At 45.0% G+C, this 19,274-nt stretch overlaps 1 protein-coding gene across 2 annotated transcripts in view; it reads left to right on the top strand.

Moving 5' to 3' along the window:
• LOC118371785 (MAM domain-containing glycosylphosphatidylinositol anchor protein 2) overlaps nucleotides 1–19,274 on the top strand; it is a 473,444-nt gene that overhangs the window by 259,996 nt on the left and 194,174 nt on the right. For both annotated transcript variants that reach the window (XR_008141009.1, XM_052523975.1), the window contains exons 8-9: nucleotides 47–284; nucleotides 14,602–14,895. Coding sequence is in view for 1 of the 2 variants with exons in the window: in XM_052523975.1 (XP_052379935.1) it covers nucleotides 47–284; nucleotides 14,602–14,895 (532 nt within the window). In the remaining variant the exon portion in view is untranslated. The remainder of the gene's footprint in view (nucleotides 1–46; nucleotides 285–14,601; nucleotides 14,896–19,274) is intronic.

The raw sequence follows: 19,274 nt of genomic DNA, 5'->3' as shown, positions 1-19,274 counted from the left end.
CACCATCCCCTTTTCAAACACATACTCAACTCGACACTCCATCCAGGTGGAAGCCACGCCCCCTGAGGAGCTGACGTTTGGCTGGCTGAAGAATGGGCGCGCCTTGCGTAGCTCCGAGCGAATGGTGATCACCCAGACAGACCCTGACACCTCCCCTGGCACCACCAACCTGGACATCATCGATCTGAAGTTCACTGACTTTGGCACCTACACCTGTGTGGCTGCGCTGAAGGGAGGGGGCATACCTGAGATCAGCATTGATGTCAACATCTCCTCCACTACTGGTGAGTCTCACACACCCCCATGTCAGAGCAGGAGATTGACCTATACACCCCCCCAGCAACATACCACCGTGGCGGATAGAGACTTTCGTAAGGCTACACTGTGTATACATCCCAAATGGCACCCTCTTCCCTATATAGTGCACTACTTTTGACTAGAACCCTATTGGCCCTGGTCAAAAGTAGTGCACTATACAGGGAATGTACAGTTAGTCACACACAGCAGTCATACAGTATATACATCATGGAGACTGTAGCAACACACACACAGTAATATAAATGTTCACTTGTGCTAAAACATACACACTAGAGAATACACTTTCATAATTCCTCTATTTCACAAAAACATCTCATGCTCACCTATTGAATTTACACCTATTCTGGTGTTGTTTCCATAATGTGACCTATTTTCTGCCCCAAATTAATCTGAATGTAACATCCAATCCTATTACCTGATATCCAAACTAAATTAATGGGCTTCATCCCAAAAAGCACCATATGCCCCATATAGTGCACTACTTTTGACCCGGACTCTGGTCAGAAGTAGTGGACTAAATATGGGACACTGCCATACTCCAAAACTAAATCCATTCCCTCTCTTCATCGAACTGGCTGCTGCTATTACCATTTGTTCGACTTCCTTGACATTCATTGTACATACACTTGAAGTCGGAAGTTTACGTACAACTTGTTCTATGGGATTGAAGTCAGGGCTTTATGATGGCCACACCAATACCTTGACATTGTTGTCCTTAAGCCATTTTGCCACAACTTTGGAAGTATGATTGGGGTCATTGTCCATTTGGAAGACCCATTTGCTACCAAGCTTTAACTTCCTGATGACTGATGTCTTGAGATGTTGCTTCAATATATCCACATAATGTTCCTACCTCATGATGCCATCAACTTTGTGAAGTGCACCAGTCCAACCTGCAGCAAAGCACCCCCACAACATGATGCTGCTACCCCTGTGCTTCACGGTTGGGATGGTGGTCTTCGGCTTGCAAGCCTCCCCCTTTTTCCTCCAAACATAATGATGGTCATTATGGCCAATCAATTCTATTTTTGTTTCATCAGACCAGAGGACATTTCTTCAAAAAGTATGATCTTTGTCCCCATGTGCAGTTGCAAACCGTAGTCTGGCTTTTCTATGGCGGTTTTGGAGCAGTGACTTCTTTCTTGCTGAGCAGCCTTTCAGGTTATGTCAATATAGGACTAGTTTACTGTGGATATAGATATTTTGTGCTCGTTTCCTCCAGCATCTTCACAAGGTCCTTTGCTGTTGTTCTGTGATTGATTTGCACTTTTCGCACCAAAGTACGTTCATCTCTAAGAAACAGAAAGTGTCTCCTTCCTGATGGGTATGGGGGCTGCATGGTCCCATGGTGTTTATACTTGTGTACTATTGTTTGTACAGATGAACGTGGTACCTTCAGGCGTATGGAAATTGCTCCCAAGGATGAACCAGACTTGTGGAGGTCTACAATTTTTTTCTGAGGTCTTGGCTGATTTCTTTTGATTTTCCAATGATGTCAAGCAAGAGGCGCTGAGTTTAATGGTAGGCCTTGAAATACATCCACAGGTACACCTCCAATTGACTCAAATGATGTCAATTAGCCTATCAGAAGCCTATCAGAAGCTTCTAAAGCCACATAATTTTCTGGAATTTTCCAAGCTGTTTGGGTTAGAGAGGAGAAGAGAGGTATGGGTTAGAGAGGAGAAGAGATGTATGGGTTAGAGAGGAGAATAGAGGTATGGGTTAGAGAGGAGAAGAGAGGTGTGGGTTAGGGAGAAGAGGAGAGGTGTGGGTTAGAGAGGAGAAGACATGTATGGGTTAGAGAGGAGAAGAGAGGTGTGGGTTAGAGAGGACAAGAGAAGTACGGGTTATAGAGGAGATGAGAGGTATGGGTTAGAAAGAGGAATAAATGTATGCGTTAGAGAGGAGAAGAGAGGTATGGGTTAGAGCAGAGAAGAGAGGTATGGGTTAGGGAGGAGAAGAGAGGTATGGGTTGGGGATGAGAAGAGAGGTATGGGTTGGGGAGGTTAAGAGAGGTATGGGATGTAGAGGAGAAGAGAGGTATGGGTTAGGGAGGAGAAGAGAGGTATGGGTTGGGGATGAGAAGAGAGGTATGGGTTGGGGAGGTTAAGAGAGGTATGGGATGTAGAGGAGAAGAGAGGTATGGGTTAGGGAGGAGAAGTGATTATGCAGGGTTGGAGGGGGTTTTGTGGGTGTCATGTGTAATCAGCACTCAGAGGACTATCGGTGATCTCCCGTGCTGCTGTGTTGTTGTGTCACCTCCTTATACCCCGTCTCTAACGGACAGGACCCAATTGATAAAACGCCTCAGAAAAGAGGCACTTCGATTGGGGATTTCCACTTGGAATGCCTGTTCCGTACAAGCGTGCAGTCTCTCATCCCATCCCAGACATTCTGAATTTGCTGGTTGTTGATTTGGTGTGTTTCAAAGGCTCCAGTGGATGGTAGCTTCCTGATAAATATGTGTGTGTGTTTGTGCTTCTGCGTGCGTGGGTTAGTTCAAGCAAAATTATTCCTTGTCAGGACATTTCCCACATCTCCATGAGGACAAAGGCTATTTTAAACTTAGGGGTTAGGTTTAGGGTTATAGTTATAATTAGGGTTAGAATTCTGGTTAGGATAAGGAGTTAGTGGTTTGGGTTTAGGGTTAGGAGTTAGAGTTTGGGTTCTAGGTTACAGATTAAGGTTAGGGTTAGGGTAAGTGAAAATAGTATTTAGATTGGAAATCAATTTGATTTCCCCATGAGGAAAGAACAGAGTGTGCATGTGCGCGTGTGCGTGCGCGTGTGTGTGTGTGTGTGTGTGTGTATGTGTGTGTGTGTGTGTGTGTGTGTGTGTGTGTGAGTGTGTGTGTGGGTGTGAGAGTGTGTGCATGTGTGTGTGTGGCCCACTGACACCGAAACTCGCTCTTTAATGTGGAACAAGACTGTGTTTCTCTCTTCTCTCAGAGAGCAGCAAAGGAAATATAACATGAAAGGGTCTTTTGTCCTCAGATTTGATTGCTTTTAAGGGTGATTGTTTTTCTAGGTGGAGGTTGTATTAAGTTGCAGGGGTTTAATGATGTTGAATACGATGAAAGAGTTGTGTGAAGATAGTATGCAGTGATTCATGTACAGGTGTAGAGAAAAACTAACGTAGAATCGTACTGTGCACTGCTTGAGTCATTGTCCTTCTGTAACTTTCTGTGGGGACTGAGATGTTCTGAAGTAGCATGACCACTGTGTCGAGACAAATTGTTGCCGCTGCTCTTGCTATAATCAAGCCCAAGATTGGGTGATGATGTTGCTAGCCAATGGTCAGTCATCTCTGTCTTGGCTGGCCTGCTGTTTGGGCTAACCAAACCGTCTCTGCTGTTCTCCTGAAGGGAGAGAGAGACTAGCAGTAATTACAGTCTCTTAATGAAAACATTTAGAGCAGATTACCCTGCAGCTCTGCCAGGGCTCCACGCTGTGGAAGTGTTTGGAATGAGATGGGGCCTCACGCTGTTGAAGTGTTTGGAAAGAGATGGAGCCTCAGGCTACTGAAGTGTTATGAAAGAGATGGGTCCTCACCCTGTTGAAGTGTTTGGAAAGATATTGAGTCTAAATTATCTCCATCCTGAACACTTTTAAGCTCTTGCAGGGCCCCAGGCCAGCCCTACTACATCTAGCCCAGCCCAGCCCAGCCCAGCCTCCAGCCCAAACTCTTCTAGCCTAGTCCAGTCCTAGTCCCCATCCCCAGACAAAACCAACACTCATTATCCACAACACATATTCATACTCTGGACTGCTGACTACACTTTTTCCCCACAGCTTTCATTAGTTTCCACCCTCACAAAATAGTGCTAATATTTACAATCATCACTCATTACCTAGCTAAGACTTTGTTTTATTTTAGGTACCCTGAGAGTTAATGTTTTATTCATGAGTAGGAATCAAACAAGAGCCCAGATTTCCCCGTCCATTACTGACAGGATTAACAGACTGGTGGAAAGTAAGGAGGAAAAGAGGGCATTTTCATGCTACGGGGTAAAATGTAAGCAATCTTCGTTTTAATATACCCCTTTAATGAAGCTGTAGAGAGAGCAAGATAGAGAGAGGGAGGGGGGGAGTTTCTTCCAGACATAGGGAGATTAATCTTTGCATTAGCCTTTGTGTTAAACATGTATCTAGTGGAGGACGAGACAGAAACATTCAGACTAACCTACAGAGGCGTCCTAGGCATGCCTTTAATCAACCTAACTGTTCCACCTATCCTCCTTCACTTTCACTCTGAAACATATTACTCGCTTGAACTACTTTGTGTTGAAACTTAATCAGGGGTGGATTTGTCCAAGTTAAAGTCTTTCTGAAGAATCTGAGAATTGACTAACCTGCAGTGTTGAATCTCTGGCAAGCGTTCAGTCAGCCCAATCCTTCTTCAATTTCTTTGAATCCCATTGAGGTACTAGTTAAATCCAGTGGTACATTGGTCATTATCAGAACACTGTAGCAGCATTATGCCTGTAGATTCGCACAAATAGGAAATGGAAAACCTTGCCTGTTAGCTACAGTATAAATACATGTAACTCCACATCTTACTCCCATTGGTTTCCTACCCAGTCCCAGAAAGCTACAAGCTCCATTGGTTTTCATCCTAGCTCCTAGCTCAGCCTGAGCCATATAGTAATTGCTAAAAAAAATCTCTCTATAATTGGGATAGAAAATCACCTCTCTCCCATATTTAAGTAATGCATCTGTTTCTCAATCATCAGCCCTTTCCACATCTCGGATACCCAACAGCACACGATGGCTCTCCACCCAAATAACTGCATTTAATAAATTAAGCGAATCAAATAAGGGCTCAGTTGATAAAAAATAAGGTGCCAGTCTATATTAATAAACACTGGTTAGAGCCACTGGACTTCCTGAAAGAGGGTTCAACTTGGAGATCACATCTGATTTGTTTGATTATAATTTGGATATCTGACTTGGGTAACATCACTCTATGTGACCCTTATGGCTTAGTTCAATCCCACTCACTCGCTAAAACTGAACCCTAACCCTTGGCCAACAACAATCAGGGGTTGAGACCACTTTTGAAAATGTATTTGTGTCGTCCATCTCTAGCTCTGGTCCCTATCTCTGTCTTCATGCCCTTTGTTCAACCGTCCATCCCTATCATCAGAACTAACAGAAAGTGAGAGGTTGTGATTATCCAGTCACCGTGGTTTCCGGCGAAAGTAGTGGCCTGTCATGGTTGCTACTGCAGGCATTGCTGATGTGATGTGCTGCTCTAGTCTGGTCCTTCAGTCCTGCTCACTGGCTCTGGTACAGGAATCCTGGTTGGCACATTCACTTTGACTCATCGTTCCTTCAGCTACCTGTTTGTGTTGTGGTACCGGTGGGTCAGTTAGTAGCTGTAGGTATTGCTTTCCTCAATGAATCACTGAAAGTAGGGCTGAGTGACTCACTGGTTTGTGTATTTTATTCTACTGTCCACACTCTATTTGGGTTTCATCAGCTTCCTTGCCTTGTACTTCACGAACAGCAAGTTGCACGTCAGCTCAATTAAATCATCTTCTAAAATATCACATTTTATTGTTGTAACCAGAAAAGTAAAGCCTCTCTCAGTGATGGTGGGAGCTGTTGTGAGCCCTTGATTGTGAAATGCCTCACATCATGGCTGTGGAAAATCACATTTGTCATGGTGATAACCACAAACCTTTCACTGATGTTCAGTGTGGGGTGTCTTGGGAGAAGAAAGCACCGCAATAAGACTGGTTCCTGCTGGGAATGATAGTGGCTATAACACACACACACACAGACAGACACACACACACACACACACACACACACACACACACACACACACACACACACACACACACACACACACACACACACACGCGTGCGCGCACACACGCACGCCACAAAGGGCATCTCTCAGTAGGCACACACAGTTCCAGATCGTGTATGTGTATGCACGTGCATGTGCACTTCTGTGTTTCTTAACAGTCACACACTAACCAGCCAAAGAGAGAGAAAGAGAGAATGTGCGTGTGGCCTTCCAGACGAGGACAATGACAGAAGCTACACAGGGTTTTATTACCATGGCATTCTCCAGCCAACAGCACAAGCCCAGCAGCTGTAACTGCCCACTGGGTCATAGAGGCATTGAGATGCTGCCTTTTTGTTAGGATGGAAACACAGAGAAAATGTCTCACGCTGACACACTAATGGCCTTGTTGTTGGCCAAATCGGTGACTGCGCTACCACTGGGGATATTTAGGACTGTTTGGCTAGCCAAAAGGGACAATATGCAGAGCAGCCAACTCCCTGGCATATTGTTGAGTGATTACCAACACAAACACACATACACTTTGATCTCCCTCTCAAACACACTCACTCGAGCAGAGTGCAGACCACTGGCCACTACCACAGCAACGGAGATTGATGTATACTGCACTCACTGTTGCAAAGAGGACCCAGTTGACTGTTTATTTTCATAGTGTTGCATTGTTGCAGTAATGCCCTTCTGACCCTATCTCATGCCTGCAGTCTGAGCTGTGACCATAAAATGTTGCAGTAATGTACCTGGTGTCAAACATCTCACATATTGGCTGTCAGTGACCATCTATCACTGTTGCAACCTGACCATCTACCTTTTGCAGTAAGTAGTGACCAAATCTCCTGTTACAGTAATATACCAGCAACCATCTTCTCCAGCTGAGGCTGATTGTGACCATCTATCTCAGAGGTGCAGCCTGTGACCATCTACTCACTGTTGCAGTAATGTACCTAGTGACCATCTATCTCAATGTTGCAGTAATGTACCTGGTGACCATCTATCTCACACAGTAACACACACACACTCACTGTTGCAGTAATGTACCTAGTGACCATCTACATCACTGTTGCAGTAACACCTGGTGTCCATCTATCTCACTGTTGCAGTAACACCTAGTGACCATCACACGCACGCCACAAAGGGCATCTCACTCAGTAGGACCACACCTCACAGTTGCAGATGTACCTGGTGTATGTGTATGCACGTGCATGTGCACTTCTGTTACCTAGTGACCATCTATCTCACTTTCAGTAATATACAGTCACCATCTAACCAGCCAAAGAGTGAGAAAGAGCAGAATGTACCTGTGGCCTTCTAGACACTGTTGCACAATGACAGAAGCTATCTCACTGTTGCAGGGTTTTATTACCATGGCATTCTCCAGCCATCACAGCACAAGCCCAGACCAGCTGTCACTGTTGCCCACTGGGTCATCTATCTCATTGAGATGCTGCCTTTTTGTTAGTAATGATGGAAACACAGAGAAAATGTCTCACTATCTCACACAGTAATGGCCTTGTATCTCACTGGCCAGTAATCGGTGACTGACCATCTATACCACTGGGGATATTTAGGACTGTTTGGATTTTGGAAACATTAGCCAAAAGGGACAATATGCTATGAAAGTGAACGTGGCATGTATTGTTGTTAAGTGATTACTGGAGACACATTGAGAAAGCTACATGGAGAAAATGTTGATTCCACTGCTCTGTTTTAATTATCTGTAGCCGGTCTTGTTGCTATATACGTTGCTAGTGCTTGACCACTGGCCACTGACCAGTCCAGGTCATAGTGGCTAGTTATTGTATACTACTCACTGTTGCAGTAATGTACCTAGTGACCATCTATCTCACTGTTGCAATATTGTACCTGGTGACCATCTATCTCACTGTTGCAGTAATGTTCCTATTGACCATCTATCTCACTGTTGCAGTAATGTACCTAGTGACCATCTATATCACTGTTGCAGTAATGTACCTGGTGTCCATCTATCTCACTGTTGCAGTAATGTACCTAGTGACCATCTATCTCACTGTTGCAATATTGTACCTGGTGACCATCTACCTCACTGTTGCAGTAATGTACCTAGTGACCATCTATCTCACTGTTACAGTAATATACCTAGTGACCATCTATCTCACTGTTGCAGTAATGTACCTAGTGACCATCTATCTCAATGTTGCAGTAATGTACCTAGTGACCATCTATCTCACTGTTGCAGTAATGTACCTAGTGACCATCTATCTCACTGTTGCAGTAATGTACCTAGTGACCATCTATCTCACTGTTGCAGTAATGTACCTGGTGTCCATCTATCTCACTGTTGCAGTAATGTACCTGGTGTCCATCTATATCACTGTTGCAGTAATGTACCTAGTGACCATCTATCTCACTGTTGCAGTAATGTACCTGGTGTCCATCTATCTCACTGTTGCAGTAATGTACCTAGTGACCATTTGACTGTTGCAGTAATGTTCCTATTGACCATCTATCTCACTGTTGCAGTAATGTACCTGGTGTCCATTTATCTCACTGTTGCAGTAATCTGCCTAGTGACCATCTATACCACTTTTGTAGTAATTTACAAAGTGACCATCTATCTCACTGTTACAGTAATATACCTAGTGACCATCTATCTCACTGTTCCAGTAATGTACCTAGTGACCATCTATCTCACTGTTCCAGTAATGTACCTAGTGACCATCTGACTGTTGCAGTAATGTACCTGGTGTCCATCTATCTCACTGTTGCAGTAATGTACCTAGTGACCATCTGACTGTTGCAGTAATATACCTAGTGGCCATCTCTCTCACTGTTACAGTAATGTACCTAGTGACCATCTCTCTCACTGTTACAGTAATATACCTAGTGACCATCTCTCTCACTGTTACAGTAATATACCTAGTGACCATCTCTCTCACTGTTACAGTAATATACCTAGTGACCATCTCTCTCACTGTTACAGTAATATACCTAGTGACCATCTATCTCACTGTTACAGTAATATACCTAGTGACCATCTCTCTCACTGTTACAGTAATATACCTAGTGACCATCTCTCTCACTGTTACAGTAATATACCTAGTGGCCATCTCTCTCACTGTTACAGTAATATACCTAGTGACCATCTCTCTCACTGTTACAGTAATATACCTAGTGGCCATCTATCTCACTGTTACAGTAATATACCTAGTGGCCATCTATCTCACTGTTACAGTAATATACCTAGTGGCCATCTATCTCACTGTTACAGTAATATACCTAGTGGCCATCTATCTCACTGTTACAGTAATATACCTAGTGGCCATCTCTCTCACTGTTACAGTAATATACCTAGTGACCATCTCTCTCACTGTTACAGTAATATACCTAGTGGCCATCTATCTCACTGTTACAGTAATATACCTAGTGGCCATCTATCTCACTGTTACAGTAATATACCTAGTGGCCATCTATCTCACTGTTACAGTAATATACCTAGTGGCCATCTATCTCACTGTTTTAGTAATGTACCTAGTGACCATCTCTCTCACTGTTACAGTAATATACCTAGTGACCATCTCTCTCACTGTTACAGTAATATACCTAGTGACCATCTCTCTCACTGTTACAGTAATATACCTAGTGACCATCTATCTCACTGTTTTAGTAATGTACCTAGTGACCATCTCTCTCACTGTTACAGTAATGTACCTAGTGGCCATCTATCTCACTGTTACAGTCATGTACCTAGTGACCATCTCGCTGTTGCTTGTTTTACTTGTTAAGGACCGTATTCATTCTACCATTCACTACTGTTCTGTCTAAGCAACATAGTGAAACACAGACCATCATCGTATTAGGAGTCAGATGGAAAGTGATTTCATTTTCTTTGGTCAGATTGCATGTTATTTCATCACCATCATCATATAGACAGACGTATTGGATGTGGTTTTTCAGTATTGCTTCAGTTGACTGGGATGAGTTTCAACATCATTTGAGTCCATTGATGTTTGAATTAAAGTCAGTAGCTTGAGCTTTGCTATAATGTCTTTTTCACTGGGGTTTGTTTTAGGGTGATTTCATGACTGGTTTGCAGTGATTGCATTGTTTATTTGCAACAGAGCTCCAAATCTTTCTTTGGATTTAGACACATACACACACATACGTACACACACACACACTGATTTTATAGCCAGGTTTGCTCATTAAACAAGTTTACTGTGTCCAGCCCACTACATTACCCCGATGAGTGGCTGGTTTTTGATCCAATCTGCCAGTGACGATATATTTTATCCTCAGCCCAAGAACACACACACACACACACACACACACACACACACACACACACACACACACACACACACACACACACACACACACACACACACACACACACACACACACACACACACACACACACACACACACACACACACACACACACACACACACACACACACACACACACACACACACACACACAAACACAGGAGAATCAATGGAGGCCTCTCGATAGTGGGTGCGTTGGGCAGATCACACCACCCTCTGGAGAGTCCTGCGGTTGTGGGCGGTGCAGTTGCCATATCAGGCGGTGATACAGCCCGACAGGATGCTCTCAATTGTGCATCAGTAAAAGTTTGTGAGGGTTTTCGGGCCCAAGCCACATTCCTTCAGTCACACACAGTATCTGCGCATGTGCAAGTGTCACGCTTCACATTCTTACAACGTGGTAGCCAAAACAGCAAAGAAGTTTAGCCTCGCGCTCCAACGCTCTTAGTTGATGTTTGAAATGGACCCACTATGCTTTTTACTTTGTGCATCTACTTAATATCGCTGACTCTACCTTTAAGTTTTATTTTATTGGAAGCAAATACATCACGTCCGATGCATTTGAGTTATATATTCCTTTCATTTATTCTCTTCATTGTTTTTCCATTGCCAACTTACATTAGTGTTGCATAGTATACCGAAACTGCTGTAGTTTTTTGATACTAGAACAGTTCGGTACTACAATTTGTGTTATTTTCGGGATTTTTGTAAAATGTTTCTGATGGATCAAGCCTGTCTATCAGCGCAGCCGACCACTTACTATAGTGCTCACCGTGCCTGCTCCACCTACTCATTGCAAGCCTGTACTGGGAGTCTGGACTGTAATCATGTTAGCTCCCCACTTAGCCTGTACTGGGAGTCTGGACTGTAATCATGTTAGCTCCCCACTTAGCCTGTACTGGGAGTCTGGACTGTAATCATGTTAGCTCCCCACTTAGCCTGTACTGGGAGTCTGGACTGTAATCATGTTAGCTCCCCACTTAGCCTGTACTGGGAGTCTGGACTGTAATCATGTTAGCTCCCCACTTAGCCTGTACTGGGAGTCTGGACTGTAATCATGTTAGCTCCCCACTTAGCCTGTACTGGGAGTCTGGACTGTAATCATGTTAGCTCCCCACTTAGCCTGTACTGGGAGTCTGGACTGTAATCATGTTAGCTCCCCACTTAGCCTGTACTGGGAGTCTGGACTGTAATCATGTTAGCTCCCCACTTAGCCTGTACTGGGAGTCTGGACTGTAATCATGTTAGCTCCCCACTTAGCCTGTACTGGGAGTCTGGACTGTAATCATGTTAGCTCCCCACTTAGCCTGTACTGGGAGTCTGGACTGTAATCATGTTAGCTCCCCACTTAGCCTGTACTGGGAGTCTGGACTGTAATCATGTTAGCTCCCCACTTAGCCTGTGCTGGGAGTCTGGGCTGCATCATGTTAGCTCCCCACTTAGCCTGTACTGGGAGTCTGGACTGTAATCATATTAGCTCCCCACTTAGCCTGTGCTGGGAGTCTGGACTGTAATCATGTTAGCTCCCCACTTAGCCTGTGCTGGGAGTCTGGACTGCATCATGTTAGCTCCCCACTTAGCCTGTGCTGGGAGTCTGGACTGTAATCATGTTAGCTCCCCACTTAGCCTGTACTGGGAGTCTGGGCTGCATCATGTCAGCTCCCCACTTAGCCTGTACTGGGAGTCTGGACTGTATCATGTTAGCTCCCCACTTAGCCTGTACTGGGAGTCTGGACTGTAATCATGTTAGCTCCCCACTTAGCCTGTACTGGGAGTCTGGACTGTAATCATGTTAGCTCCCCACTTAGCCTGTACTGGGAGTCTGGACTGTAATCATGTTAGCTCCCCACTTAGCCTGTGCTGGGAGTCTGGACTGCATCATGTTAGCTCCCCACTTAGCCTGCGCTGGGAGTCTGGACTGTAATCATGTTAGCTCCCCACTTAGCCTGTACTGGGAGTCTGGGCTGCATCATGTTAGCTCCCCACTTAGCCTGTACTGGGAGTCTGGACTGTAATCATGTTAGTTCCCCACTTAGCTTGTACTGGGAGTCTGGACTGTAATCATGTTAGCTCCCCACTTAGCCTGTGCTGGGAGTCTGGGCTGCATCATGTTAGCTCCCCACTTAGCCTGTGCTGGGAGTCTGGACTGTAATCATGTTAGCTCCCCACTTAGCCTGTGCTGGGAGTCTGGGCTGCATCATGTTAGCTCCCCACTTAGCCTGTACTGGGAGTCTGGACTGCATCATGTTAGCTCCCCACTTAGCCTGCGCTGGGAGTCTGGGCTGCATCATGTTAGCTCCCCACTTAGCCTGCGCTGGGAGTCTGGGCTGCATCATGTTAGCTCCCCACTTAGCCTGCGCTGGGAGTCTGGGCTGCATCATGTTAGCTCCCCACTTAGCCTGTGCTGGGAGTCTGGGCTACATCATGTTAGCTCCCACTTAGCCTGTACTGGGAGTCTGGACAGCATCATGTTAGCTCCCCACTTCCGCCTGTACTGGGAGTCTGGACTGTAATCATGTTAGCTCCCACTCAGCCTGTACTGGGAGTCTGGACTGTATCATGTTAGCTCCCCACTTAGCCTGCGCTGGGAGTCTGGACTGTATCATGTTAGCTCCCCACTTAGCCTGCGCTGGGAGTCTGGGCTGCATCATGTTAGCTCCCCACTTAGCCTGTACTGGGAGTCTGGACTGTATCATGTTAGCTCCCCACTTAGCCTGCGCTGGGAGTCTGGGCTGCATCATGTTAGCTCCCCACTTAGCCTGTGCTGGGAGTCTGGACTGTAATCATGTTAGCTCCCCACTTAGCCTGTGCTGGGAGTCTGGGCTGCATCATGTTAGCTCCCCACTTAGCCTGTACTGGGAGTCTGGACTGCATCATGTTAGCTCCCCACTTAGCCTGCGCTGGGAGTCTGGGCTGCATCATGTTAGCTCCCCACTTAGCCTGCGCTGGGAGTCTGGGCTGCATCATGTTAGCTCCCCACTTAGCCTGCGCTGGGAGTCTGGGCTGCATCATGTTAGCTCCCCACTTAGCCTGTGCTGGGAGTCTGGGCTACATCATGTTAGCTCCCACTTAGCCTGTACTGGGAGTCTGGACAGCATCATGTTAGCTCCCCACTCCGCCTGTACTGGGAGTCTGGACTGTATCATGTTAGCTCTCCACTCAGCCTGTACTGGGAGTCTGGACTGTATCATGTTAGCTCCCCACTTAGCCTGCGCTGGGAGTCTGGACTGTATCATGTTAGCTCCCCACTTAGCCTGCGCTGGGAGTCTGGGCTGCATCATGTTAGCTCCCCACTTAGCCTGTACTGGGAGTCTGGACTGTATCATGTTAGCTCCCCACTTAGCCTGCGCTGGGAGTCTGGACTGTATCATGTTAGCTCCCCACTTAGCCTGCGCTGGGAGTCTGGGCTGTATCATGTTAGCTCCCCACTTAGCCTGTACTGGGAGTCTGGACTGTATCATGTTAGCTCCCCACTTAGCCTGCGCTGGGAGTCTGGGCTGCATCATGTTAGCTCCCCACTTAGCCTGCGCTGGGAGTCTGGGCTGCATCATGTTAGCTCCCCACTTATTTACCATTCAAATAAACTATTACCATTATGTAGTTAGATTGGTAAAAACAAAGTCAAATTGATTGTATAATTGATTCAATAATGCATGGATGCCTGTCTGAAAAATGTTTATGTAAAAAAAAAAATCATTTTTTTGCCGTGGTATTGTTTTGGTATCATTTGTTATCAAGTATCGTGTTGGTATCAACACTAACCTGGTATCGGTATCGAAATCATAATTCTGGTATTGTGACAACACTAACTTACGTTTAATCCTTTCCCTGTTGGTCACCATGCTTGGTGACTTTTCATACTATTCTCTAGCTACAATGATCCAAGCTAACAGCCATCGCTCCAACTTTCTCCGTGGCATGGTTCTCCATACCAGCAGCGTATCTTGCTGATAGTCAGCTCAACTCATACTATCAATGTGTGTATGTGAACGAATACTCAACAGAGCTGCACTCAACTCAAACTCCATCAAATCCATCGCAACATGGATGCTCATTCGCTTCCCCATCCCTCCACCTCTCCCTCTGTCGACCATTCCCCCTTACCCCGCCAGCCGACTTTCTAGAGCCCCATATCAGTCCCTCCTCTGTTTTTCTCTTTCTTAGTTCCTCCCAACCTGACAGTGCCGCGGGGTAAGAGCCCCCTGGTGGTCCGGGAGGGTGACACGGTGGAGCTCGAGTGTCTGGTTTCAGGGAAGCCCAAGCCCATTATCCTGTGGTCTCGGGCCGATAAGGAAGCGCCCATGCCGGACGGGACCCTGCAGGTGGAGAGCTACGATGGGGTGTTGCGGATTATCAACGTGTCCAGAGAGATGACCGGCTCCTACCGCTGCCAGACCAGCCAGTTCAACGGGTTCAACGTGAAGCCCAGGGAAGCTGTGGTGGAGCTCATCGTACAATGTGAGTAGGGTTGGTTTGAGTGTGGGGTGGGGTTTGTGTGGGTGAAGTTGTGTGGAGCGTGCCTGTGTGTGTTAGTTTAGGGGTGCATTTCTGGGTTCAGCATTTCTGGGTTCGATTACAGGCTCAAAATGGCCAGAAACAAAGGACTTTCTTCCCGAAATTTGTCAGTCTATTCTTGTTCTGAGAAATGAAGGCTATTCCATGCGAGAAATTGCCAAGATAATAATAAATAAATAAATAGCCTTTATTTCTCAGAACAAGAATAGAATTATGAGTTTCAGAAGAAAGGTCTTTGTTTGAACCTAGTCATAGACTGTTCTCTCAGCTACCACACGGCAAGCAGTACCGGAGCTCCAAGTCTAGATCCAAGAGGCTTCTAAACAGCTTCTACCCCCAAGCCATAAGGATCCAGACTATTTGCATTGCCCCCCCACGTCAATGCCGCTGCTCCTCTCTGTTATCATCTGTGCATAGTCACTTTAATAACTCTACCTACATGTACATATTACCGCAACTTAAAAGTGCCCCTGCACATTGACTCTGTACCGGTACCCCCCTGTATATAGTATATAGTCTCGCTATTATTATTTTAGTGCTGCTCTTTAATTACTTGTTACTTTTATTTCTTATTTGTATTTTTTTGAAACTCCATTGTTGGTTAGGGGCTCGTAAGTAAGCATTTCACTGTAAAGTCTACACCTGTTGTACTCGGGGCATGTGACTAATACAATTTGATTTGATTTTGATTTGAATGACATACCTGTGATTGTTTATGTGGCAGGTCTATCTCTTTGCCTCATTCAGACAAGACCACACTCAATGTCTATTTGCTTGTGCACACCTACAGCATGTGTGTAACCGAACATCAGCCTCAATGGATCTAATCTTTCCCACATTGATAGAAAAAAAGCTTCCAAAAGGGTTATCGGCTGTCACCATAGGAAAACCCTTTTTGGTTCCAGGTGGGTAAGAAAAGGAGAGCTGCACGCTCTAGGAGCTCAGATGCAATAATTGAATATCTTAATAACCAACGTTTTGACAGACAAGCTGTCTTCATCAGGGTATAATTGTCATATGTGCTCCCTCTCCGGCCTCTAGGTCACCAGGCTGCTCGTTATGGCACACACCTGTCAACAGCGTTACGCGCATATGCGCATAATGACACTCACCTGGACTCCATCACCTCCTTGATTACCTGCCTTTTATATGTCACACTCTTTGGTGTCTTCCCTAGTCGTCGTTGTTTCTGTATCTGTGTCATGTTGGTGCGCTGTTCGTGGTTGTTGTTGTGATCGTTTATTTATTAAATATATTCGCTCCCTTAACTTGCTTCCCGACTCACAGAGTATGTCGTTATAATAATGACAAACTATGCGGGTCACTAGTTTATATAGTATCAAAGGACCTACACAGGTGTCTGTAATCATGGACGGATGTGGCAGATATAAATACAACATGTAAAAAACATGATTGGATAACATACGATCATAGATACAAGACTGTACTGCTCTCCTTTTGTTTTTCAAGTCTTCTACTCCACTAGTCAGCACCTCGCCTAAACAGTGGTGCGTTTCTTTCACCTCCAGAACCCCTTTGGGTTTCATGTAGAACCGTCTGTGGAACGGGTTCTACATGGAACCCAAAAGGGTGCTATCGGGAACCAAAAAATTGTTCTTCAAAGAGTACTCCTATGGGTACAGCCGGTAACCCTTTTAGGTTCCAGCACCTTTCTTTCTACGAGTGCACTTTCTCTCTATCCACTCCACACGTCTCTTCCTCTCAACACACCTATCCACTGTTCCTTAGAAGAGTCCCATCCACAGGAGGTTGTTAACACCTTAACTGGGGAGGACGGACTCATCTTAATGGCTGGAGTGGAATGGTTTCAAACACATCAAACATATGGAAACCACATGTTCAATTCAGATATTACAATGATGGTCTCCTCCTATAGATCATTCCACCAGCCTACTTTGGTCCCATCCTCTATATCTGTCAGGTCTCTCAGACAGAGGCAAAACCCCCTTCACTCCTCTCAGCCTCTTAAAGAGGAGCATGACCAGCGCTATAGCTGAGGGATGGATAGCCTAGCTACCAGCTAACAGGGACACAAAGGCACTAACATGATCCATGACTAGGGCCTGTGTGTGTGAAGCTGAGAGGAGGCTGAGGAGTGGGTTATATACGCATACGCATACACACACTCACACACACTTACGTACATACACACACACTCTCAGCAGGCTTCAGAACAGACCCCCAGCTCCGGTACAGTACTGTACTGCCTTCCATTGAAACCCCACTCCTCCTTAAGATGTGACATTCAAAGATAGCTTAACGCCTAATTAGAAGAAGGCTCATTTATTCCTGCTGGTATTTATTTTGAATTCATTTATGTGCATTTGAATGGAATATTTAAAATCATAGACAGGGATTCAAAGCGGTGTCACTCATTCACAGGCATGGATGTGTTTCAGGAGAGAACAGAATGAGGGAAAGAGGGAATGTAAAGCAATCCATGCATGGAGCCGGGTGAATGCAACCAGTTTCTCTGGCAAGTGATTATAGGAAATAAGGGAAACATATGGAAAGGGTTGATTCTGTGTCTGTGTGCCATACATTCAGATTGGTCTATTGTTATTGCTGCTTTAGAGCTTTCATGGCTGGAATCCCCATTGTTTTCTCACATGACCCAGTTAGTTAGTTAGTTAGTTACTTTAGCCCTTGAATGTTCCAATCAAAACTGCCATATTTATTCTCTCTAAGCCAATAAAATACTCACATACTAGATGATCACAAACAGGAGATTCTCCATTGAATGGGCTTCATAGTCCAAGACCAGGCTTCATCTGTATCCAGGAACCTGTCTCTACAGTAGGTGTTTATTTGGACTTTACAGTACAGTATGAACCAGTTATAGAACAGTTATGAAGCAAACAATCACAAATAATCAATCACAAAAGGACTAGAATGGAATTATAATGGAGAAGGAACTTAAGTAACCCCAGTTCTTTTTAAATATTTTGTTATGCGTATTTTGTCATGCATCTGCGTTAAGTAATTAATGAGTGGGCTCTGTGAGGAAAATGTATGACGTTTTGATGTGCTTTGAGGACTAAACCGTGTTAGCTTTCTCTCAGAATTGATTATTATTATAATGCCGATGACAGGCAGCGCATATCAAAGGTTAGCGGCTGGGCTCGACGCCGCTAAGAAGATCATTCACCTCAGCTCACTCTCTCCAACAACACCTTAGCTCCTCAGGCCTCTCACAGATGGGCAGCTCACATGCATGGATGTATGGAGACAATGAGGGTGTAAATATATTAGGTGAAAATGGGAACGTTGTGCCTCACACAACATCTCCAATGCAATGTTGTGGGAGGAAGCAAACGATTAGCACAGCATTATACTGAATATTACACAGTATATTGAGATGCTTTTTGAAGCAGGTGTGTTAGTGCAGGGCTATAAAGAAACATGTCTCCCCGTGGGGCACCAGGACAATTGACACACATTGACTGACTTCTGTCTAGGTGGTTCGATAGGATCCCACTTTATAAAAGGCATCAGAGGAAAAGAATGGATGCAGCTCCTCTTCCCTCTATTCTTTGGTATTTAGTATTTATTAGGATCCTCATTAGCCACTGCAGAAGCAACAGCTAACTCTTCCTGGGATCCACATGAAACATGACATAATACATAGTAGGGAACATTATTAGTCAAAGACTGAAATACATTTTATAATGTCACACACAGCCTACATATCAGTACATACACACAACATCTAGGTCTAATGCATAGTACAGTGCAAGTCACAATACAATATATATATATATATATATATATATATATATATAATTGATGTGTCTCTTCACAGTCCCCATTGTGCAGTAAGGTGTTCTTTTATCTGTTTTTTTAAACTGGTTTAATTCCTAGCTTGGCTTTCCTTGGGGTGGTGGAGAGTTCCATGTAGCCATTGCTCAATTTAATACTGTGCGTTTCCCAGCCTCTCTTCTGGACCTGGGGACTGTGAAGAGACCTCTGCGTGTCTTGTGTTGTACCGATGAGTGTCCAAACTGTATGCCAACTGCTTGAACAGACAGTTCGGTACCAGGGTAGATCAGTCACTCCCACTACCAGCAACAGGTCGTAATGACCCAGTCTGCCTTTGCATCGTGCAGCGGCAGCTTTGAGATGACTACTGTTCTGCACATCGTTTGTCTAAAGCAGCACAATTAGATCTGGAATAAAAGCAAACAAGATAACAAGGGGGCTCTAACTCAAAGGGCTGTCCAGAAGCTTATTAGCAACCCTCCGCAATCAATCACATTAATGAAAATATCTTTTAGGCAGTCTTGCTTATGCTTGCAGAAGAG

This window comes from Oncorhynchus keta, chromosome 8 (genome assembly GCF_023373465.1).
Source record: "Oncorhynchus keta strain PuntledgeMale-10-30-2019 chromosome 8, Oket_V2, whole genome shotgun sequence".
Classification (NCBI taxonomy): Eukaryota; Metazoa; Chordata; class Actinopteri; order Salmoniformes; family Salmonidae; genus Oncorhynchus; species Oncorhynchus keta.
The sequence above is the reverse complement of the archived record's forward strand: the minus strand, read 5'-3'. Positions and strand labels throughout refer to the sequence as shown.